The sequence below is a fragment of the Anomaloglossus baeobatrachus genome, chromosome 4 (genome assembly GCF_048569485.1).
Source record: "Anomaloglossus baeobatrachus isolate aAnoBae1 chromosome 4, aAnoBae1.hap1, whole genome shotgun sequence".
NCBI lineage: Eukaryota > Metazoa > Chordata > Amphibia > Anura > Aromobatidae > Anomaloglossus > Anomaloglossus baeobatrachus.
In genome coordinates this window covers 63325782-63350276 of record NC_134356.1, presented here as the reverse complement: position 1 = coordinate 63350276, position 24495 = coordinate 63325782, and the positions used below count along the sequence as shown (strand labels likewise).

The window sequence follows — 24495 nt, the reverse complement described above, 5'->3', positions numbered from 1 at the left end:
GCAGTATTTCCAACCCTGCGCCACCACTGCTGCCCCAATAAGCCATATGCGGTTTGTAAGATGCACCCCCATTTTTTCCCCCAATTTTGGGGAAAAAAAGTGTGTCTTACAAACCTGAAAATATGGTATATTATATAGAGTCATTATAAACAGAGGGATCTATTTCAAGTGTTTATTTCTGTTAATGATTATGGCTTACAGCCAATAAAAACCCAAAAGTCATTATCTCAGAAAATTAAAATAATTACCACAAAACACCTGCAAAGGCTTCCTAAGCTTTTAAAATGGTCCATTAGTCTGGTTCAGTAGGCTACACAATAATGGGAAAGACTGCTGACTTGACAGATGTCCAGAATGCAGTTATTAACACACTCCACAAGATCCTTCTGTGTGTAATGACTCTATATAATATATGCATTTCCCTCTTTGTATTCAATTACTGAAATAAATTGACATTTTGATGATATTCTAATTTATTGAGATGCACTAGTAGTGCCTTGAAAAAATATTCATACCATATGAACATTTACACTTTTTTCACATTACAACCACAAACGTAAAGGGAATCCGTCCCCAGGTTGTTGCTCCTCCATCTGAGAGCAGCATAATGTAGAGACAGAGACCCTGATTCCAGCAATGGGTCACTTACTGAGATGTTTGCTGTCATGTTGATAAAATCAACATTTTCTCTGCTGCAGATCTAGCCGTTATACAGAGCTCATGAATATGCTGGACTACTTGCAGCACGCCAAGTAGTCCTGTAATGATAATCTACTGCTGATTATATAGTGATTTTATCAAAACTACACTAAAGGCCCAGTCACACTAAACAACTTACCAGCGGTCCCAACAACGATACAACCTGATAGGGATCGCTGGTAAGTTGCTAGGAGGTCGCTGGTGAGATGTCACACTAAGCGACGCTCCAGCGATCCCACCAGCAACCTGACCTGGCAGGGATCGCTGGAGCGTCGCTACACGTGGAAGCATGCTGCGCTTGGCAACTAAGGTAAATATCGGGTAACCAACCCGATATTTACCTTGGTTACCAGCCCACACCGCTTAGCGCTGGCTCCCTGCACACCTAGCCACAGTACACATCGGGTTAATTACCCGATGTGTACTCTGCTACGTGTGCAGGCAGCAGGGAGCCGGCTTCTGTGGACACTGGTAACCACGGTAAACATCGGGTAACCAAGAAGCCCTTCCCTTGGTTACCCGATATTTACCTTCGTTACCAGCGTCCGCCGCTCTCACGCTGTCAGTGCCGGCTCCCTGTTCCCTGCGCACATAGCCACAGTACACATCGGGTTAATTACCCGATGTGTACTCCAGCTACCTGTGCAGGGAGCAGAGGTTTATTGTACTAACAGAAAATGTGCAATCCGCATTTAAACTAAATTTGACCGGTGCAAAAGTAAAATTTTTTACTTATCCATTACCAATTTTTGGAAGAATTTTTTATTCTCCATAGTATATAAAAAAATGTATATGTGACTGTATGTTTATGTTTTACATTCTATGTTTTATGTCAATTTATTGTTACTTCTATTTTGTTGGATCCCCTCCTAATCATTATATCGAAAGCTGCTTCCAGCAATTTACACATGTGTCTTTAATGAAAGGAGGCAAGAAGATCCAACAAAAGGAAGCCGGTCGCATTCAATGTTAGAACATGATTAAGACCTGAGCGTCGAAACGCGTTGTTCTGTTGGTCACCCGACATGATGCCGTGCCTGCTGGATTTTTAATATTATATTTACCTAATAAAAAACAAGGATTTTTAACTTTCCTCCCTGGCGCTGGAAATTCTCCTTTTCCTTATTATAACCTATGGGGCTGCTCACATGTCTGGGGGTTTTTTGTAAGCATGAATGCCAATGGTCAATACAAGCCTACAGGTCCAAGAAAAACATGTACACAACAAGATCCATGTGCCATCTGTGTGCCTCCATGTGCCATTTGTGTGTCATCTATGTGCCATTTGTGCCATCCATGTGCCCCCATATGCCATGTGTGTCTCCATGTGCCATCTGTGTACCCGTGTGCCATTTGTGTACCTGTGTGCCATCTGTGTGCTGTGTGCCATCTGTGTACCCCTGTGTGCTGTATGCCATTTGTGTACCTCTGTGTGCCATCTGTGTACCATTTGTGTACCTGTGTGTGCTGTGTGCCATCTGTGTGCTGTGCCATCTGTGTGCTGTGTGCCATCTGTGTACCTCTGTGTGCCTCCGTGTACCTCTCTGTGGCATCTTTGTACTTCTGTGTGCTATCTGTGTGCTGTGTGCCATCTGTGTACCTCTGTGTGCCTCCGTGTACCTCTCTGTGGCATCTTTGTACTTCTGTGTGCTGTGTGCCATCTGTGTGCTGTGCCATCTGTGTGCTGTGTGCCATCTGTGTACCTCTGTGTGCCTCCGTGTACCTCTCTGTGGCATCTTTGTACTTCTGTGTGCTGTGTGCCATCTGTGTGCTGTGCCATCTGTGTGCTGTGTGCCATCTGTGTACCTCTGTGTGCCTCCGTGTACCTCTCTGTGGCATCTTTGTACTTCTGTGTGCTGTGTGCCATCTGTGTGCTGTGCCATCTGTGTGCTGTGTGCCATCTGTGTACCTCCGTGTGCCTCCGTGTACCTCTCTGTGGCATCTTTGTACTTCTGTGTGCTGTGTGCTATCTGTGTGCCATCTGTGTGCCTCCGTGTACCTCTCTGTGGCATCTTTGTACTTCTGTGTGCCATCTGTGTACCTCTCTGTGCCATCTTTGTACTTCTGTGTGCTGTGTGCCATCTGTGTGCTGTGTGCCATCTGTGTACCTCTGTGTGCCGTGTGCCATCTGTGTACCTGTGTGCCTCCGTGTACCTCTCTGTGCCATCTTTGTACCTCTGTGTGCTGTGTGCCATCTGTGTACCTGTGTGCCTCCGTGTACCTCTCTGTGCCATCTTTGTACCTCTGTGTGCTGTGTGCCATCTGTGTACCTCTGTGTGCCGTGTGCCATCTGTGTACCTCTGTGTGCCGTGTGCCATCTGTGTGCCTCTGTGTGCCATCCGTGGGCACCTATCTTCTATATGAGTTTAACATTAAAAGTATAGGAATAGCTTTCTGTAGCCACAGCTGGCACACGGTTGGAAAACACTGATGACGCCGGTCCTGGTTTTTCATGTATGTGTTTTGCACACGTGAAGGGCCTAGCAGCTGTTTCTACCACCGTAGCACAGCCAAATTCTACTGAAATCGTATTCTATACTCACAGAGAACATACAGAGCTACAATATCACTGAGGCTGTATACATCTATACTTTTTACAGTTGAGTGCCAGACTCCAATATGGCCGCCGCACATAAACAATGTGTTTGCCAGTTTTCCGGCCCCGCCTACTTTCATGCCGACAGACGCTCTACCCTGGAGTCTCCCCTCTATGGTCGGTAGCGCATGCGTGCTGGCGCCTGACGTCCTGTGATCGGGAGCAATGTGGCGGATTCCGGGGCTCCTGGCTAGAGGTGAGTGTGACAGGGGGCCTGGGTGCTATGTACCTTATGAAAGGTGGCGATTATGGCGTTCGGCTGTCCGATCTGATTGCATACGATCTGATCTTGGTAGATATTGCGTCACACTTTAGTATGGAAGTTGGCGTGTCTGAAGACAGATCTCACTGCCAACACCTGACTTTGGTTCCAATCTGTGGTGGGAACTGCAGCTCCTTATGCAATCTGTTTTGGTGCTGTTCCTCTGTTATTCTGCCTGGAAATGTAGTCAAAATGTTTCAGCTGTATGTTGCCAGCTCGGGGGGGGGGAGGGGGGGTGTCCATGCATGCTGTAAAACTGACCAATCAGGATGGACTCTGCAGGGGACACACCTCCTCTGTCAGGAAGACACTCCTGCTGTCAAATCATTTCCAGGAGGAATAACTGAGGAATAGCCCAGAAGAGAGGCAGCAACACAGTGATATTAGGGGGACCAGTATTTACTAAATCTTGCAATGATTCTCCCCATCCCGCCAGATGTTTCATATAGGATGGATTTTTACAGGACACTGCACAACTCAGGATATATATATATATATATATATATATATATATAATTAGTACAGACCAAAAGTTTGGACACACCTCATTCAAAGAGTTTTCTTTATTTCATGACTCTGAAAATTGTAGATTCACATTGAAGGCATCAAAACTATGAATTAACACATGTGGAATGAAATACTTAACAAAAAAGTGTGAAACAACCGATAGTATGTCTTATATTCTAGGTTCTTCAAAGTAGCCACCTTTTGCTTTGATTACTGCTGTGCACACTCTTGGCATTCTCTTGATGAGCTTCAAGAGGTAGTCACCGGAAATGGTTTTCCAACAGTCTTGAAGGAGTTCCCAGAGATGCTTAGCACTTGTTGGCCCTTTTACCTTCACTCTGCGGTCCAGCTCACCCCAAACCATCTCGATTGGGTTCAGGTCTGGTGACTGTGGAGACCAGGTCATCTGGCGTAGCACCCCATCACTCTCCTTCTTAGTCAGATAGCCCTTACACAGCCTGGAGGTGTGTTTGGGGTCATTGTCCTGTTGAAAAATAAATGATGGTCCAACTAAACGCAAACCGGATGGAATAGCACGCCGCTGCAAGATGCTGTGGTAGCCATGCTGGTTCTGTATGCCTTCAATTTTGAATAAATCCCCAACAGTGTCACCAGCAAAGCCCCCCCACACCATCACACCTTCACCTCCATGCTTCACGGTGGGAACCAGCCATGTAGAGTCCATCCATTCACCTTTTCTACAGACACGGTGGTTGGATCCAAAGATCTCAAATTTGGACTCATCAGACCAAAGCACAGATTTCCACTGGTCTAATGTCCATTCCTTGTGTTCTTTAGCCCAAACAATCTCTTCTGCTTGTTTCCTGTCCTTAGCAGTGGTTTCCTAGCAGCTATTTCACCATGAAGGCCTGCTGCACAAAGTCTCCTCTTAACAGTTGTTCTGGAGATGAGGTGTGTCCAAACTTTTGGTCTGTAAAATATATATATATAATATATATATATATATATATATATATATATATATATATATATATATATATATATATATATATATATATATATATATTACACACACAGAGCTCTGGCAAAAAATAAAAACCACTTCCAAATTGTCAGTTTTTCTGATTTTTCTCTTTATATTTCTGAGTAAAATGCAAATTGTTCTTTTATTCTATAAACTACTGACATCTCCGAATTTCCAAGCAATACATTTTGTATTTATTTTCTGAAAATGAGCCATGGTTAAAATAACAAAACCATGCACAGTGCTTTCAGACCTCAAATAATGCAAAGAAAACAGGTTCATAATCATTTAGAAACAACAATACTAATAATGTTTTATCTCAGGAAGAGATCAGAAATCAATATTTTGTGGAATAACCATGATTTTTAATCACAGCTTTCATGCGTCTTGGCTGCTTTCCATCCAGTCTTTCACACTGCTTTTGGGTGACCTTATGCCACTCCTGGTGCAAACATTTCAGCAGTTCTTTGTTTGGTGGCTTGTAACTATCTATCTTCTTCTTATTACATTCCAGAGGTTTTCAATGGGGTTCAGGTCTGGAGATTGGGCTGGCCATGACAGGGTTTTGATGTGGTGGTCCTTCTTCCATACATTGATTGATCTAGCTGTGTGGCATGGCGCATTGTCCTGCTGGAAAAACCAGTCCTCAGAGTTGGGGAACATTGCCTGAGCAGAAGGAAGCAACTGGTTTTTCAGGATAGCCTTGTATGCGGCTTGATTCATATGTCCTTCGCAAAGTTTAATCTGCCCAATTTCTAGAGTAAGGTATTTTTCTCTGAGTCTAATTTTCAGCTTTGCCCAACACCTGGTCAGTTAGACGGAGACCTGAAGAGGCGTACAAGCCACAGTGTCCTGCACCCACTGTGAAGTTTGATGGAGGATCGGTGGTGATCTGGGGATGCTTCAGCAAGGCTGGAATTGAGCAGATTAAACTTTGCGAAGGGAGGGGAGGCAGCGGTTGTTTTTCAAAACCCATGGCCATATGAGCGCACCTATGGGATATAATGGGTCCTTGTTGCATCCATAAAAAAAAAATGGAGAAAACATAATGGATGTCTGAATAGAGGCCTAATCTGTGACATTCCATTTTACGGGATGAATCCAAAAGTCTAAGACAGCTCGCTGTGACATCGGATTTCCATGTCACTTTAAAAAATATTAGCAGGGTTTCCCCACATGATGTCCATTTGCTTTTTTTTAAGATGATCACTATTGGTTGCTGTTGTCAGGTTTCTGGGGCCACAGATTATAGGGCTGATCCATCCTTGGAAATACAGCTTCTAGTAGAGAAATGGGGTCGGCCATGCTTCTTCATGGTGGATTTGGAGTCCACCTGTCCGTATAGGACTAAGTTCCCACAATGAGTTTTTATTGCTGCAGATTTTTTGCACCACAAGGTCACATTCACACGTTGAGTATTACATTTTTGTCAGGCTGCCCATTGACAAAAAGCACCAAAAATGCAACGTACAACATAGTCTACAGTGTTTCCGTGAATTCTCATCCATTTTGCTTGGATAGGTAAAATAGTAGTAAATAGCTGAATCCGAGAGGAGCAATTTAATTTAATCGTATGAACGTATATCTTACCATCATATAAAAATAAACACCAGACAATAGACAGTGATTGAAAAATATCAAAAGGATAAAAAAAAAAAAAAAAAATTATTCAGGTCTCCTAGGGGAGCTGTCAATCAGCGGCACTTTTGAAACGGTTCACTATGACACACGCTGTGTGCGTGTCTTGGGCATGATATTACTGCACTATTGGAAATATTTGAGCAGTACCCAAGGCCTTTCACCCATACTCCCCTGATGATTGATCCCCAAGAAACGCGTTGGGAGTGAGTGTTTCTGACATATATATGGAGTTGTTTCCTTCGTGGCATTCCTGTGGGATTTGAAGAGCTGATTGACAGCTCCCCTAGGAGACCTGAATAATCTGGTATAGTCGCCCTGCCACCTCTTCAGGATCTGGTAAGAACGTTCCCTATAGGGGATTGAATGATATTTACGTTTTCTTGATCCATAAGAAGCAGTTTTGGGACACAATTGCTCTCCACTGTGGCCCCTAGTTTTTGGCAATAAGGAGGTATGTGTCTCCATTTTTGTCTTATCATCCTCTGGGTAAATCATAGGAGGCTCCTTACCTGCTCTGAAGGTTGTCACCTAGTGTAACTTTCTACCAAGGGTGATTTGACTTGGGCTCTAATATATGCCCTGTTATAGCACCACTATTGGCTGTGTGCTTGTTATTGTTTTTACTCACCTTGTGAGCTTTCGCTCATTTTATGTATATTTAATAAACGTTCTATTTTAGGTCTTGTTTATCCTATTGTTTATTGCTCCTCTCGGATTCAGCTATTTACTATTGTTGCTACTGTGGATCCCCAGGGCATTTTTGCTATTTCTGTATTGGATAGGTAAAAGAAACTGTCACCAGGTTTCCTGAAAGCAGCATAACGTAGAGACAGAGACCCTGATTCCAGTGCTTTGTCACTTAGGCCAATTTCACACATCCGGCTTTTTGCTGGATTCGGCGCACGCCAATACAGTGTATACAGTACAATGGCAGCGCGACAAGCTCCGGTCAGATGCTGTCATGTGACCCGGAAGTAGCAGCGCTGCCATTGTACTGTATACACTGTACTGGCGTGCACCGAAGTCGGCAAACCGGCCTTACTGAGATGTTTGCTGTCATTTTGATAAAATCAATGTTTTCTCTGCTGCAGATCTAGCAGTTATACAGAGCTCATGAATATGCTGGACTACCTGGCAGCATGCCAAGTAGTCCTGTAATGTTAATCTACTGCTGATTAAAGGGACCCTGTCACCAGGATTTTCCCTTATGAGCTGCGGCCACCACCAGTGAGCTCTTATATACAGTATTCTAGAATACTGTATATAAGAGCTCAGGCCGCTCTGTGTAATGTAAAAAACACCTTTTATTATACTCACCTAGGGGGAGGTCCGGTCTGATGGGTGTCACTGCTCTTGGCCCAGCGCCTCCCCTCTTCTTGCAGTCACCATATTCTTGCCCAGCCTCAAGTGGATGATGCGTCCAAAATCATCCACACAATGGCCTCCATTGCGGTCCTGCACATGCGCACTTTGATCTGCCATGCTGAGGGCAGAATAAAGTACTGTAGTGCGATACGCCAGCATTCTTTGACCTTTCCTTGTGCCTGTACATTACAGTACTTTTCTCTGCCCCCAGCCGGGCAGATCAAAATGCGCATGCGTAGGAGCGAAATGAAGGCCTCTCTGTGTGAATGATGCAGGACGTGTCATCCACATGGAGCTGGGAAAGAGAATGATCGCAAGAAGATAGAAGGCGCCAGATTGAGAGCAGTGACACCTATTGGACCGGACCGCTCCCTAGGTGAGTATTATAAAGGTGTGTTTTACGTTCTACAGAGCGGCCTGGGCTCTTATATACAGTATTCTAGAATCCTCTATGTAAGAGCTCACTGGTACTGGCCGCAGCTTATAAGGGAAAAACCTGGTGACCGGTTCCCTTTTAAAGATTGTTTTTTATCAAAACTACCCTAAACAGCTCAGTAAGTGACACATTGCTGGAATCAGGGTCTCTGTCTCTACATTATGCTGCTCTCACCTGGTGACAGATTCCCTTTAAATTCAACTGATTTTCTGTACAAAAAGTGGCAGAAAAAGGAAAAAAATGCAGCATTTCTGCTACGTGGGAACAGAAGCCTAAATTAGCTTTAGGCCAAGTGCACACTGAGTATTTGGTGAGATTTTACCTCAGTATTTGTAGCCAAAACCAGGAGTGGGTGACAAATACAGAAGTGGTGCCCATGTTTCTATTATACTTTTCCTCTGATTGTTCCACTCCAGGGTTTGGCTACAAATATTGAGGTAAAAACCTCCCCAAACACTCAACATGTGAAGATGGCCTAAAGAAGCATGATTTTGTACATCCCTCAGAAAAAAGTAAAACTGCATTGATGCACATCCAGTCCTTCAGGCCACATGCACATGCTCAGTATTTGGTGAGGTTTTTACCTCAGTATTTGTAGCCAAAACGAGAAGTGGGACAGTCGGGAAAAGTATTATAGAAACACGGGCACCACTTCTGTATTTATCACCCACTCCTGGTTTTAACTACAAACACTGTGGTAAAAACCTCACCAAATACAGAAGTGTGCATGTGGCCTAAAGGACTAGATGTGCATCAATGCCGTTTTACTTTTTTTTTTTTCTGAGGGATGTACAAAACCATGCTTCCTTAGTCTGCTTTCACACATCCGGTTTTTGCTGTGCGGCACAATCCGGCTCTTTGCAGAAAAAACGCAACCTTTTTTTTGGCCTCCGGTTGCGTTTTTTCCGCCTAGACTTTCATTAGTGCCGGATTGTGCCGCATGGCTTTGCGTTCGGTCCGGTTTTTGCCGGATGCGGCATATTTAGCCCATGCGGCGGCCGGATGGAACGTTGCCTGGCACATTTTTTTTTTTGTCCGGCGAAAGAAAAAAGCATTGCGCCGCATCCGACTGATGCGGCGCTTTTTCCAATGCATGCCTATGGACGCCGGATGCGGCAAAAAACGCATCCGGCCGCCGCATGCGTTTTTTGCACTGCGCATGCTCAGTAGCATGCGCAGCAAAAAATGGACGGGCCGTATGTAAAAACTTATGCAAAGGATCCGTTTTTTTCGCAGCATCTGTTGCATAGGTTTTAGAGCCGGATTTAGCCGCACTGCTAAAACCGGATGTGTGAAAGCAGCCTTAGGCCACGTGCACACATTGAGTATTTGGTGAATTTTTTACCTCAGTATTTGTAGCCAAAACCAGGAGTGGAGCAATCAGAGCAAAAGTATAATAGAAACACGAGCACCACTGCTGTATTTATTACAAATTCCTGGATTTAGCTACAAATACTGAGGTAAAAACCTCACCAAAGACTGAACATAGGAACATATCCTAAAATGGGAGACATGGAGATACAGCGCTGCCCCTCTATGTTGTCCCTATTTCATTCCTACATCCCTCCGTGTGCTGTGCCCCTGTACTCTGCTGTGATCTCCGATGCTGTCATGTTCTGGTCTGGAGACCTATGGACTGTCCCTGCACCACGGTTCTTCAGAGGCCGGCGTATCCGGCTCCCAAGCCCCCCGGACAGTCCGTTCTCAGGCTGTGACACACACACTGCTGTGGATGAAGCCCAAGGCCAAAATAGATTGCGAAAGAAAAGTTGTCAATCCTCTCAGAGGAAGAGGAGCGGCGCCTCAATGTGTAATGTATAATCCGCCGGACCCTGAACCTCCGGTACAGCAGGGACATCACTTGCACAACATTGTCTGTCTAGAATGAATCCATGAAGAATTTATTTTCAATCAATTTTAAGGAATTAAAACTAGATAGTGCAATTATTGTAGATGTATCTTTTTTTGTATTATGTTATTTTCCTGTTCATGATCGTCAGCAGACGTTTTTCGTGATCTGCCGGTATCTGCACTCAGGCGTCACGGGAGCAGCATGGACCGGGTGACACAGAGGAGTTGCTTGTTTGTTTTTTGCAGCCCATAATAAGGGGCATCAAGCACAAGTCATGTCGTACTGTTGGGATCTCCCCACCTAGTAAAAAAGATCAACATTTGTCACATACTCATCAGGACTCGTTCATCCATTTTTGTTGCACAGAAGAAGAAAAACGGATCTTTTTTCATCATAGCGCTGGATCCAATTCACATAATGGGTGCAGAAAATCTGCAACATCAAAACTCACCAAATGCTCATCGTGGGAACGTGGCCTAAAACAGTAAAAAGCAGAAAGTACGGTACTTGGTTGGTACTTGGTTGGCATGTAAGGGATGTCCTTTTTTTCCGCAGACCTATCTGTTTAAATGGACAGATTTGATCTGTTTTGTGGCCCCCTTAAAAAAAAAAAAAAAGCCGTGAACAACTCTATAGGCGAGGAGTATGTGCACAAGGTGTAGATGCCAGTTTAACTTCTGAGGTTTTCCAGGGGCGTACCGAGGCCCCTAATTTTATCCCAAAAGACTGTGAAAACTTATTGACTCGAGTATAAGCCTAGAATTATAAGACACACATCCCAAATTTAGAGAAGGAAAATTGGAAAACATAATTTTTAATGTTAAAATGGGGGTCAGTCTTATAATCCAAGTGTCTCTTATATTAGCTCACCAGGGCAGCGTGGCGGTAGTGGCTCAGGAGGTGGGGTCGGCGGAGGCTGGGTCGGTGATGCTGCGGGCTCGGAGAACGGGAGTGTCCCAGCTCAGGAGGGTCACAGGACAGAAGGACGGTGATACTTCAGGGTTGTCGCGGCTCAGGAGGGTTGGCGATACTGTGGGCTCAAGGGTGTCGCAGTGGGCACCAATGAGCGAGATTTCAATCTGCAGACATTCCGCTTCCCCAGCCATGTTCTCGAAGCCTATTGTGTCAACCACCAGTGAGCTCAATGGAGCCCGCAGCCCGCCGGCACGCTCAATGGTGCCAGCCGCAACACCCCTGAGCCTACAGTATTGCCGACCCTCCTGAGCGACGACACCACCGCAACACCCCCGACCTTCCATCCCGTGGCCCCACGCCGTCGGAGTAACCTTTATCTGGATTATAAGATTCACCCCCATTTTCCTCCCAGTTATGGGGGTAAAAAAAGTGTGTTTTACAATCCGGAAATGGGACCCTCACTCAAGTATAAGCTGAGGGAGGCTTCTCCAGCATACAAAATGTACTGAAAAAGTCAGCTTATACATGAGTATATACGGTACTCCTCTGGACATCCCTGTGTCCCCAAAACATTTTTTTTCTGTTTCCCTTTTAGATCCCCCCTCTATTTGTGCTCCATGGACATGACGCTGATCTATTACAACTTATGGGGCTATTTCACTCTTCCTAGTCTATTTTATTTTTTTATGTAATCCGATCATTTGCATAAAAAAAATATTGGAGACGTCTTATTGTGGTCAGATTTGCCGGATAAGCCCATCCATCCTCAAAAGCATTGGACAGCACATGGGTGCCATCTATCAGAGACCAGATCCGAAGAACAACTTGGGGAAACCTCCCTCTGTTTTTTTATTTATTTTTTTTATGTATTTTATGTTATGAAACAAAACTGTTTACGCTGATCGTAAAATGTGGACACAGATTCAAAAGGGATGGTCAATGGACCAGCACCAAATCTTTTTTTTTTTCCATCTGGAAGCGACATGTATGGTTTGAGCCATGTGTGGCCCAGGATCTTTCTGTTCGGAGATTCTAATCTACACGTCTAAACAGCAAATAGTTTTCCCGCCTCAATAAGTAGAGATAAATTAGGAATAAAAAGCTCTTTTCTTGCTACTCTTGGCTCCATGTTCCGTCTCCTAATCTGTGGCTGGATGGCCACGTGTACAGGGCTTGTGATTACAGATTGTGGGAGCCTGTGCCCAGGTAATTTACTCACTGTATAATTAAACCCCCGCTAACCGGCTCAATCAATTACACAGCGACAATAAAATGTTTATAGTATTAAAGTATCACAACCGCTACATAAAAGATACAAATAATGTAAAAAAAAAGCAAAAGATGAAATTAAGGCTTCGGACGATGAAGAACCAGGACGGCGGCAAGCGGCTCCACCGGGAGGTGACTGCGGCAAGCGGCTCCACCGGGAGGTGACTGCGGCAAGCGGCTCCACCGGGAGGTGACTGCGGCAAGCGGCTCCACCGGGAGGTGACTGCGGCAAGCGGCTCCACCGGGAGGTGACTGCGGCAAGCGGCTCCACCGGGAGGTGACTGCGGCAAGCGGCTCCACCGGGAGGTGACTGCGGCAAGCGGCTCCACCGGGAGGTGACTGCGGCAAGCGGCTCCACCGGGAGGTGACGGCGGCAAGCGGCTCCACCGGGAGGTGACGGCGGGAACAAGATCCATCAGACCACCAGTAAATTAATGCGTTTTCATGGTTTTTAAATCATTCTTAAACTATGAAATGCAGAGTAACAAAAATTTTGAGACGGACACAAGTTTTGTTGTTTTTTTTTTTCTGCTTTGGTGTTTTTTGGTTTTTTTTTTGTCCCATTTCTACTTTGAAGTATAGTTTTAAGCATTTCATAAGTTTTTAAACTTTTATTAAAAAGATATTAAATTTCTGCAAAGACTCAATATTTTAAGCGGTGCCCCTTTTTTTCAAGACTTCTGTCCTTCGTTCACACAGCTGGATATAAATGTCTGGGCCATAGCCTGACTGATGATATCACAGTTTTACCTAATCAGTTCTTCGCGTTCATCACAGTTTCAATTTTTCTTTGTCCTCCCGTTTTTTGAGGATTGATCACAGGTTGTCAATGAGATTAAGATCTGGGAACTTTCCAGGTCATGAACCTAAAATTTCAATATTTGTTCTCCAACCCTATTAGTTTTCCCTTTTTGTCCTTTGACATTGTCTCCATCATGTTGGAAGGAGCCGTGTTCTTCACTTCCGGATGGTGGGGAGACGTTGCTCTAGGAGGATGGTTAGATCTTTCCTTATTCATGGCACAATTGCGAGTGAGGAGAAGCCATAACCAGGATCAGCTGATTGTAGCAACCTTCTCTTTCTCTTTCAGCCCTAAACCGCGTCCATGTAGCCAACGTGCAGGGTTGTGTACACGGAGAGGCTGAAGCGCTGAACCCTTCATCCTTGATTCCCTTGGGACAGAATGCTGGTAGCAGAAGGTACGTGATAAGTGGGGGATACCTGTATGGTGGTCTTCAGGTGGGCTTCCACCTTTGGTCCAGCCATTTCTGTAACTGCCGTATGGAGTTATGAACAAGCGAGGCCTACTCACATTATTTCTGTATTTTATAATGATCCTTTCCTTCATGCAGGTTTTAAAAGAACAAAGCCTATATACAACAAAAAAACGTCCCAAAAGAGTATAATAAAAAAATGTATCTTTATTTGAATAATCCATGATAAAAACATGTACTTGTGTTTTTATCATGGATTATTCAAATAAAGATACATTTTTTATTATACTCTTTTGGGACGTTTTTCTGTTATATATATATATATATATATATATATATATATATATATATATAGGCTTTGTTCTTTTAAAACCTGCATGAAGGAAAGGATCATTATAAAATAAAAAAGGATTTTTTCGGTTTTCTCTCTTCTATATTGTTTTATGTACTTATAAAACAATATAGAAGAGAGAAAACAGAAAAAATCCTTTGGTCATAAATATATACACACAAGGGGACTATATCCGATCAATAAATTGTTGAAATAAAGACAAAAGATAAATTAATGGGGCCGAAAGCTAAGGAATAATTACGTGATTAATTAATCTATCTTATTCATCAGGGAGGAAAAATACACTTGTCAAAATAGTGCACCATGAATAACTGGAGAAAATCTATTAACATTAATAACCAGTAGATGGCAGCAAAGCTGTATGCCTCTCCAAGTGGAGTTAGGCTACATGCGCACGCCGCGTTTTTTGGTGCAATTTTGTTGTCAGGACTTTCTGACTTCCCAGCAAAGTCTATGAGAAGTCAGATTTGCTATGCGCACTTTGCAGTTTATTTGTCAGCGTTTTTTTTGTCAAAAGTTTGTGACAAAAAAGATACAGCATGTTCATTCTTGCGTTTTTGTCAACATTTGTCACCCGTTGAAATCAATGAGGGCATCAAAAACGCAGGAAAAATGCATGCTATCAAATTGGTGCGTTTAGCATGCATTTTGCATGTGTTTTACCTGCAGTTTTGTCAACAAAAACGCAGCTCACCAACTTAGCTCCAGAATGACAAAATCAATGCCGGTGTCCGTGTGTCGGTGCCCGTGTCAGTGTGGTGCCCGTGTCGGTGTCTCTGTCTCTCTTGCGCCCTCTCCTCTTTCTCCCCAGGCAGTACATAGTTACCGATCACCGGCTGTCACACGGCTCCCGCGCCTCTCATCATCTTCCCGACCCGCTCATTAGCCTCGTACATATTGACTCCTCCCCCCGTCTGTGATTGGGTGCAGTCAGACGAGCCCCCTTGCTGAGTGACAGCTGTCTGACTGCAACCAATCACAGCCGCCGGTGGGCGTGTCTAAATAGTACTGCACTGAAGAGAGTCTCTCTATCAGCGGTGGAGTCCTCCAGCTGTCACAGCAAACCACCCGAGTGACTTAAGTGAGCAGCACGATCGGCGGTGCCATCACTCAGGTGTTTGCTGTCACAGCTCGAGTCCTCCACCTGTGAGCGCACATCAGCCCGCGACTGAAATGAGCCGTAGCTGGAGGACTCAACGTGACGGCGCTGCCAATCACGCGGCTCACTTCAGTAGCGGCCTGAACCGCAGTGAACCCGTGACGTCATTGCTGCGACACCCGCCGTACTGCAGGACCCGTAGCTGTGATGTAAGGGTTCACCCTAGTTCATTCTGATCGCTGCGGCTCTGTCCACACTCACAGCTGGCAGCCATGCTGTATGACCGCTTGCTGTGACAGGACAGGGATGTAGAAGAGCTGGAAGCGTCGTGGGACCTCATGTGGATTACTTCGGACCTGGAGGGGTGTTTTGGGGGTTAAAGTAATGAAAGAGGGTGGCTTTTTATTTTATTTCAAATAAAGGATTTTTTTGGCTGTTTGTGGTTATTTACTTTCACTTACAGATTAGTGATGTGGAGAGTCTCATAGATGCAAAACATCACTAACCTAGGGCTTAGTGGCAGCTACTATAGGCTGCTGCCATTAACTCCTTATTACCCCGATTGCCACCGCACCAGGGCAACGGGAAGAGCTGGGTCCAGTGCCAGAATTGGCGCATCTTATGGACTTCTGGTGTGGCTATGGGCTGCTAATGTTAGGCTGAAAAGGTCCAAATAACGATGGCCCTTCCCACCCTAATAATATCAGCCTCCAGTTGTCTGATATGAAAAAAGGGGGGGGACCCCATGTTATTTTTTTTTTACCCCCAAAAAAAAAGAATAAAAAACTAACCGAGCTGTCTATCCTTATATCAAGCTATTCTGTTATTTCTTTCTGTTCTTATTATCTATCCATCTAGCTATTCTTTCTATTTTTTTCTATCATCTATTCTATTCTATCCATTATCCTTTCCTATCATATTTTTTTTTTCTCCTTTAAAAAAACGCAATGACAAAAAACACACCAAAAATGCACCTACATTACAAGCCTTTTTTTGGGACATTTCCAGGCTCTCTCTGACAAGGTGCAGTTTGTGTGCAGAAAAAACTGCAGCGTGCGCATGTAGCCTTAAAGGGAATCTGTCACCACATTTGACCCCTCTAACCTGTTAATATGGGCATACAGGTTACAGAATGCTGAAAAATGTCCTGACTGTCTCATATCAGATGCCTTGTTGTGGAAAATCATCTTTGATCACTTTCTGTAAATGAGCTCTTCCAGGCTATGGGGCGGATGCTGCTTGGAAGATAACTCCGCCTCCAGACTTATTTTAAATAAAAGGGGCGTTACCAGTGTGATGTGTGACGGCCGCTCTCTGCTCTCACTGCAGAGCTGTGTGTGATTATAACTGACACTTCAGCAGGTTCCTCTCAGCTTCAGCCTCCATCTCACAGGAAAACAGGGTGCTGCAATATTGTTGCAATAAAAGAGCTCAGGGAGCTACAAAAAATGTTTGTCATGTGAGCCATAGCATGAATCTACAGCCTGGATCCCTTTAAATGAGTTTTCCCAGCCTTAAGCTACAAGCACACAGTCACTTTTTGTCACTTTGTGACTGCAGACTTGTGAATCTTCACATCTCGCACACTGTGTGCTGTGAGGATTCTCCGGCGGTGGGCAGGTGACCGCATATATGTGGTTTTCATACATGCGATCACATGGCGACTAGATGGGCGTGCTTTTGCTAACTGTGAGTGTATTGAATGAGGACAGTTTAGTCTGAATGTGGAGGGAAGTGTACATATTGCATACTTTTTTTTTAAATCAGGTTCATTTTTATTTAACAGCAAAATTATACAACGCACATAAAAATGTATTTCCCCACAAAAACATCACAGAAAGGGAAAGACCTTTAGTCCGTAACAAAAAACACACAAGTTACAAAGTAAACAATGCACCTGTAGTCCACATCTCACATCAGTATGGGTCACAAATTACATATTGTTTTCCAATGTACTCCCCATAATAAAAATTACCCAACATCTTTACAGCCATATATGTTCCAGCGATACGCATTTCACCCTATGCCAGTAAATTTGTCAACCGGTTACGAGAAGAATGACCTGGTTCCCGCACTGTCCTGCAGTAATGCCGAGGAGGGAAGGCCCGGGGTATCCAACCATGCCCCCCAGATCTTATAGAACTTCTTGAATGCATTTCTTAGGTATACAGTGGAACCTCGCTTAACGAGTAACCCAGTTAGCGAGTATTTCGCTTAACAAGCAAAGCTTTCTGTAAATTTGTAGCTCAGTTTACGAGCAAGCTTTGCTGTACGAGCAAAATACTCACCGCACACACTTCCGGTTCCGTACAACCACCGCGCTCTAACCCACTCTTGCAGTCCACACAAACACACACATGTACGCACAAACACGCATATTATGCTCACCTTACCTTCCGTTCCTTCGCCAGCCTCCTGGATCTTGCAGTTTGCCCGTACAGGCTGTGTATCAGGTAACCATCGTGACCGATGCTGGACTTTCCGCTCCCAGCGCGCTGACGTCAAAGGCAGGAGCCGCTTGCCTCTGATTGGCCAGCGCACTGCCTTTCAGTAGCGGCTGACAGGGGAAGGTCCACCCTCGTCGCGATGCTTGCCGATACACAGCCTGTAGCGGGGAACTACAAGAACCATGAGGCCGGCGATTGAACGGAAGGTACACATATTATGCCCACCTTACCGTCCGTTCCATCGCCGGCCTCATGGATCTTGTAGTTCACCGGTATAGGCTGTGTATCGGTAACCATCGCGACGATGAAGGAACTTCCGCTGTCAGCCGCTACTCAAAGGCAGAGCGCTGGCCAATCAGAGGCAAGCGGCTCCTGCCTTTGACATCAGCGCGCTGAGTGCGGAAGATCCGGCATCGGTCGCAATGGTTACCCAATACACAGCCTGTACTGGCGAACTGCAAGTTCCAGGAGGCCGCCGAGGGAACGGAAGGTAAGGTGAGCATAATATGTGTGCTTGTGTTTGTGCATATGTGGAATGGCACAATAGGGGACCAGGATGGGACATTTAACAAGTTGTGGAACGAATTGTCTGCAGTGCAATGATTCCCTATGGGAAATCTTGCTTTGCTGAACGAGTAACTTGGTTAACAAGCAGACTCCCAGAACGGATTGTTCTCATTAACCAAGGTTCCACTGTACGTTTTAATGGTTAACCTGTGTACGGCGGTGGGATATATACTGCAACTAGAATACAGCGCATATTTTCAAGGACACAGTAAAGACATACAAATCTACCCTCCTGATCCACAGAAGATTTTAGACACTCAAACGGCACCATCCTGTGTACTAGGACGCTCACCCCCCGGAATGTGTGCAATATACAGAGTGGTACTCGTGGGCTATCCATTTTTTGTGCAGCAGGTGGATCCGCTCCTTCACCAAGTACGTTTCTGATAAGAGTATCCTTCATTCCAGGCCACTACATTCACCTCCTTCGCCATAGGGGTGAGTGTACATATGCAACAGCGGGGGGCAGCAACGGGGACCTCCAGACCCATCTGCAGCACTTCCCTTTAGATGAGCATATACCGAACGGGTGCAAATAACCGAGAAATAAGACAATACAGAAACGGACAGTAAACCAGGACATTCCTCTCAGAGGGAAGTTGGGCTAAACATATCCCATAGAGATCCTGATGGCTCCTGCCAACCATCCATAAGTATCTCAGCCGGGTAAGGCTGCTTTCACACTACGTTTTTTTTAACATGCGTCATGAATTTTTTTTTAACGCAAAAATGGATCCAGTGCAAATGCGTTTTCATTTCAATGCATTTGCAATGGATTCGCGTCAACATGCGTTCACATGCGTTTGCGTGCGTTATTGTGAGGATCCAGCGACTTGCAGTTTTTTAACTTTTTTCAAAAACGCTATTTATAGCGTTTTTGAGCTGCGTCCAAATACTGTTTTTAACTGGATCCTGACTATACTGCATGCAAACGCATGTGAACGCTGGTATGCTGATAGACAGGATCCTGCTTGCTCTACTGAGCATGCACAGAAACCAGCCTGACGTGATCAGTCTCTCTCTCCCCCTCCCTCTCTCCCCCTCCCTCTCTCTCCCTCCCTCTCTCCCTCTCTCTCCCCCGCCTGAGAGCGGCGGACGCTCGTAACCAAGGTAAATATTGGGTACCCAAGCAAAGCACTTCGCTTAGTTATCCGATCTTTATCTTGGTTACGTGTGCAGGGAGCAGGCAGCCCGGCGCCTAGCAGATACGGACACTCGTAACCAAGGTAAATATCGGGTATCCAAGCAAAGCACTTCGCTTAGTTACCCGATGTTTACCTTGGTTACCAGCGTCTGCAGCTGTCAGATGCTGGCTCCCAGTCTATCACGTTCAGTTCCCCTCGCTCCCGATCACATGCCTTCAAGTGGCAGGATCCTGCAAAATAACACTTGCGTTTGCATGCGTTTTTTTTTTTTTTTTGTAAAAACAGGATCCGCTTTTACACAAAAAACCGTTCATGACGCATGTTAAAAAAACGTAGTGTGAAAGCAGCCTAACATAGCAAGTTCACTTCAGCAAATCCAACAGCATGGAACTATCAACAATCCTCAGCGGTTATTTCTGGGCAGCACTTTTTGGTTGGTATCGCGCCATGCTGCAGCATCCTTCCGATGTGTCAAAAACTTGTGTCCCACCATCCGCCACCACTCGCAGTCTGGTAGGGTACAACATTGAATAAGGGATCTGCGGCTGCCTCGGGCGTTTTTTGACGTCGATAAATTGCGCTTTCCTCTGCTGGATTTCGGTGGAAAAATCCGGGTACAGTGAGACCTTGTGACTGTCAGTAGCCTGATCCCGAATCTTCCGGGCTCTGCGGAGTGCGGTGTCCCTGTCCATGAAGTGCAGCAGCTTGAGGAGTATAGGTGGTGAGATGGTGGTGGTCAGGTGGTGAGGTGGTGGTGGTGGTCAGGACCCTATGTGCCCGCTCAATAGTGAAGAAAGGAGAAAACAGATCCGTGCCCAAGGTCTTAGGAAGCCACATTTCAAAAAAGGCCACTGGGTTATTGCCTTCTCCGGGACCCCGACCAGGCGGCGATTGCATCTGTGGGATCTATTTTCTAGGTGATCCACCTTGGCCCTAAGCAGCTAGATACTGTGAATTGCTTTGCCGGGGTCCCGGGTCAGAGGGGGCAGCTTATCCTCTGTGGCGCTGACCCGGTCCTCCAGGGCTCCAACCGACTCTTGCATTAACCCCTTGCAGCTCCTGCCTGATAGATGAAAGGTCCATTCTAATTCCTCTCATCTGCATGTTCAAGGTGGCCAGCATAGCATTGCAGGCGTTTACTGCTGCAAGCACGTCTCTGAGGGTGGGCTCTGCTCTCCCAGGGTTCTCCCCCTCCTCCATACTGGCAGCAGCCAGCACACGCACAGTCCCCTGCTGCCCCTCCACGCTGCAGTCAGCCCCAGGCACCGCAGGCTGAGCTCGTGCAGGCTTGCTGAGGCAGGCTGCAGCACCACACGCCCGGCCCCCACCTGAAGCTCCAGCGGCCGGCGCCATGTTGGTGGCCTGCATCCCACGCTTCAGCGCCTCCTTATCAGCCCTCCGTCCTCGGGTCATGCCGCTGCTCCGGTCTCTGAAGCCCCCTCCGCAGTGTGGGAGAGGTCACCTCTCCAGGGAAGGAGGAAAACTACTTTAACCCCGGCTGGTGAGGATTCTTCAGGAGCGCTCCCTCCGCACGTCTGCCTCACATGCCGCTCAGGCCACGCCCCCCGGACATATCGCATACTTATGGCCACGTGTCCGCCTGCTCCAGGCACTGGAGAATCCTCACACTGCAGTCACAGAGTGGAATCAAGGTCTCATAACGCCCATCTACAAGGATGGAGACCGATATGACCCAGCAAACTACAGAGGGATCTGTGTCAACAGTATTCTGGGAAAACTGTTTAACAGCATCATTAATAAAAGGATTATCGCCTTCCTCACCCAGGGTGATGTCCTCAGCAGAAGTCAAGCTGGGTTCATGCCAAACCACCGCACCACGGACCACATTTACACCCTGCAAAGCCTCATCAAGACCCACGTCCACGACAAAAAACAGGGGAAAATATTTGCATGTTTCGTGGACTTCAAAAAGGCCTTTGACTCAGTGTGGCATCCAGGCCTGTTCCTGAAACTTCTGGAGAGCGGAATAGGTGGCAGAACCTACGACGTGATCAAGAGCTCATACACTGAGAACCGGTGCAGCGTGAAGGTGAACGGGAAGAGGACGGCTTTCTTCCGACAGGGCCGTGGGGTCAGACAGGGCTGCAGCCTGAGTCCAACTCTATTCAACATCTATATAAATGGACTAGCAGCAGCTCTAGAGTCCTCCCCCACTCCAGGCCTCAGTCTGCATGACCAAGAGGTGAAGTTCCTGCTGTACGCAGATGACCTCCTGCTACTCTCCCCAACCGAGAAAGGCCTCCAAGATAGCCTGGCAGTGCTGGAAACATTCAGCACCACATGGGCGCTTCCCATCAACCAAAAGAAGACCAAAGTCATGGTGTTTCAGAAGAGGAACCAGAACAAAATAAACACTCCCTCCTTCACATTAAATGGCTCCACGCTGGAGAAAACCAGCAGCTATACCTACCTCGGTCTGGAGCTAAGCAATAACGGGAGCCTCAAGCAAGCAGCAGAAGCCCTGAAAGGAAAAGCATGCAGAACCTTCTATGCCATCAGAAGACAACTGTACCACCTCAAACCACCTGTGAGAGTCTGGCTCAAGATATTTGACAGCGTCATCACCCCTATACTGTTATATGGCAGCGAGGTATGGGGCCCAGTGACCTACCCAGACCACACAAAGTGGGATTCCAGCCCTACCGAAGTCTTCCACATGGAGTTCTGTAAATATCTCCTCCAAGTCCATCGCAGCACCTCAAACATAGCCTGTCGGGCAGAGCTGGGCCGATTCCCCTTATGGTTCACTATACACAAGAGGGCGCTATCACACCAGGCGCACATACAGAACAGCAACCCCAGCTCCTACCATCATAAAGCCCTGCTGAGCCGGAGCCCAGAGCAAGCCAAGAACTGCGGCAACCAAAGTCAGCAACACACCCTGACAAAAGCCCAAATAAAAGAGATCTCAGAGAGCCGCAAGATGCAATACATAGAGGACTGGAAGAGTGAATTAGAGAACTCCCAGAAACTCACCATCTACCGGTCACTGCGGAGGGACTACACTCTGGCCCCATATCTGGAAAGGCTACGCCACCCCAAAGACAGGCAGACTCTGAGCCTGTACAGACTGAGTGCCCACAGCCTAGAGGTGGAAACAGGGCGGCACCGACAGACATACAAGCCGCGGGAGAACAGACTGTGCCACCACTGCCAGCAGGGGGCTCTGGAGGACGAGACGCATTTCCTACTGCACTGTGACAAATACTCAGCAGTGAGGGCCTCCCACTTCCAGAAATTTACCACCCATAGCCCGGGCTTTCCATCCATGGATGAGGACATGAAACTCCGCAACCTACTGGGGGAAGAGGAATCAATGGTGGAGATCGCCGCCCAATATGTCACCACATGTCATAAGCTGAGGGGAACCTAAGACCCCTAAATGGACTGTCAGAGCCCAAATTGTGCCTCCCAACTCCCCATAACCCTGATCCCCTCCCACCTTACTTACTGTATTACTCTTGCTTTGGCAACACTAACTGCATTTTGGTCCTGCCAATAAAGCATATTTGAATTTGAATTTGAATTTGACACCTAAGGGACTGCAGACTTATAACCAAGCCTGGACAATCTCTTTAACTCCTTAATGACAGAGGATGTACTGGTACGTCCTAAATCATGAAGGGGTTAGACTGCTTTCACACATCCGGTTTTTGCTGAGCGGCACAATACGGCACTTTGCAGAAAAAACGCAACCGGTTTTCCCGCATAGACTTACATTAGCGCTGTATTTTGCCGCATGGCCTTACGTTGCGTCCAGTTTTTGCCGGATGCGGCATATTTAGCCCATGCGGCGGCCGGATGGAACATTGCCTGGCACATTTTTTTTGTGCGGCAAAAAAACGCATTGCGCCAGATCCAACACGATTTACAATGCAAGCCTATGGCCGCCGTATGTGTTTTTTTTGCACTGCGCATGCTCAGTATCAAGCCGCATTCGTCAAAAAACGGACGGGCCGCATGGAAAATTATGCAACGGATCCGGTTTTTCCGCCGCATCAGTTTTTGTTTTTTTTTTTCTTTTTCTTTTTTCTGTACAGTTTTACTGTCGCGGCAGACTATTGTGAACAATCAGCTGATCACCCGGAAGCCGGGTGATCAGCTGATCGCTCACAGCAGCCGGCCGCCGGGTGATCAGCTGATGGCTCACAGCAGCCGGCCGCCGGGCGATCAGCTGATGGCTCACAGCAGCCGGCCGCCGAGCGATCAGCTGATGGCTCACAGCAGCCGGCCGCCGGGCGATCAGCTGATGGCTCACAGCAGCCGGCCGCCGGGCGATCAGCTGATGGCTCACAGCAGCCGGCCGCCGGGCGATCAGCTGATGGCTCACAGCAGCCGGCCGATCAGCTGATGGCTCACAGCAGCCGGCCGTCGGGTGATCAGCTGATGGCTCACAGCAGCCGGGCGATCAGCTGATCGTTCGGCCGCCAAGAATGTGTGCGGGGGGCATAGTGCGGGGTGGGTGGAGCCGAGCGGGGCCATGGCGCTGAGGACGTCAGTGCCGGGGACTGCATGGCTGGGGACAGGTCAGGGAGTGTGTGTCTGTGTGTGTGTCTGTATTTGTGTGCGTGTGTACATGCGGAGTGGAGTGCGGGAGGGGGTGGAGCCGAGCGGGGAAGTGTCGGGCTCCCTGCACACGTAGCCAGGGTAAATATTGGGTAACTAAGCAAAGCACTTTGCTTGGTTACCCGATATTTACCTTGGTTACCAGCGTACACCGCTTAGCGCTGGCTCCTTGCACACGAGGCCAGGGTAAATATCAGGTAACTAAGCAAAGCGCTTTGCTTAATAACCCGATTTGTATCCTGGTTATGGGAGCAGGGAGCCAGAGAGAGCATGCGCAGCGAAATCCTAAGGATTCCGCTGCTCAAAAAATGTTACATGCTGCGTTCCTTCTGCCCGGCGGATGCAACGCAGCGTCGGCCAGCGGAAGCAAAGCAGGTCCATCGGTCGCAATCCATCGTCCATACAAGTCTATGGGAAGCAGCATAATCCGTTAACTGATTCCGCTGTTTTCCAAAACGGCGGATTGCGACTGAAGGAAAAAAACACAAGTGTGAAAGTAGCCTTATCACCACTGGCTGCTGAGGTGAGCCAGCCGCGATCCTTGTACATGTCTGCTG

At 46.7% G+C, this 24495-nt stretch overlaps 1 protein-coding gene across 2 annotated transcripts in view; it reads left to right on the top strand.

The window, feature by feature from the left end:
• Window positions 1-3417: 3417 nt before the first annotated feature.
• The window catches only part of DELE1 (DAP3 binding cell death enhancer 1), a 68911-nt gene continuing 47833 nt past the window's right edge, over window positions 3418-24495 (top strand). For both annotated transcript variants that reach the window (XM_075344385.1, XM_075344384.1), the window contains exons 1-2: window positions 3418-3491; window positions 13618-13726. In XM_075344385.1, the coding sequence (XP_075200500.1) occupies window positions 3461-3491; window positions 13618-13726 (140 nt within the window). In that variant the 5' untranslated portion in view covers window positions 3418-3460. The remainder of the gene's footprint in view (window positions 3492-13617; window positions 13727-24495) is intronic.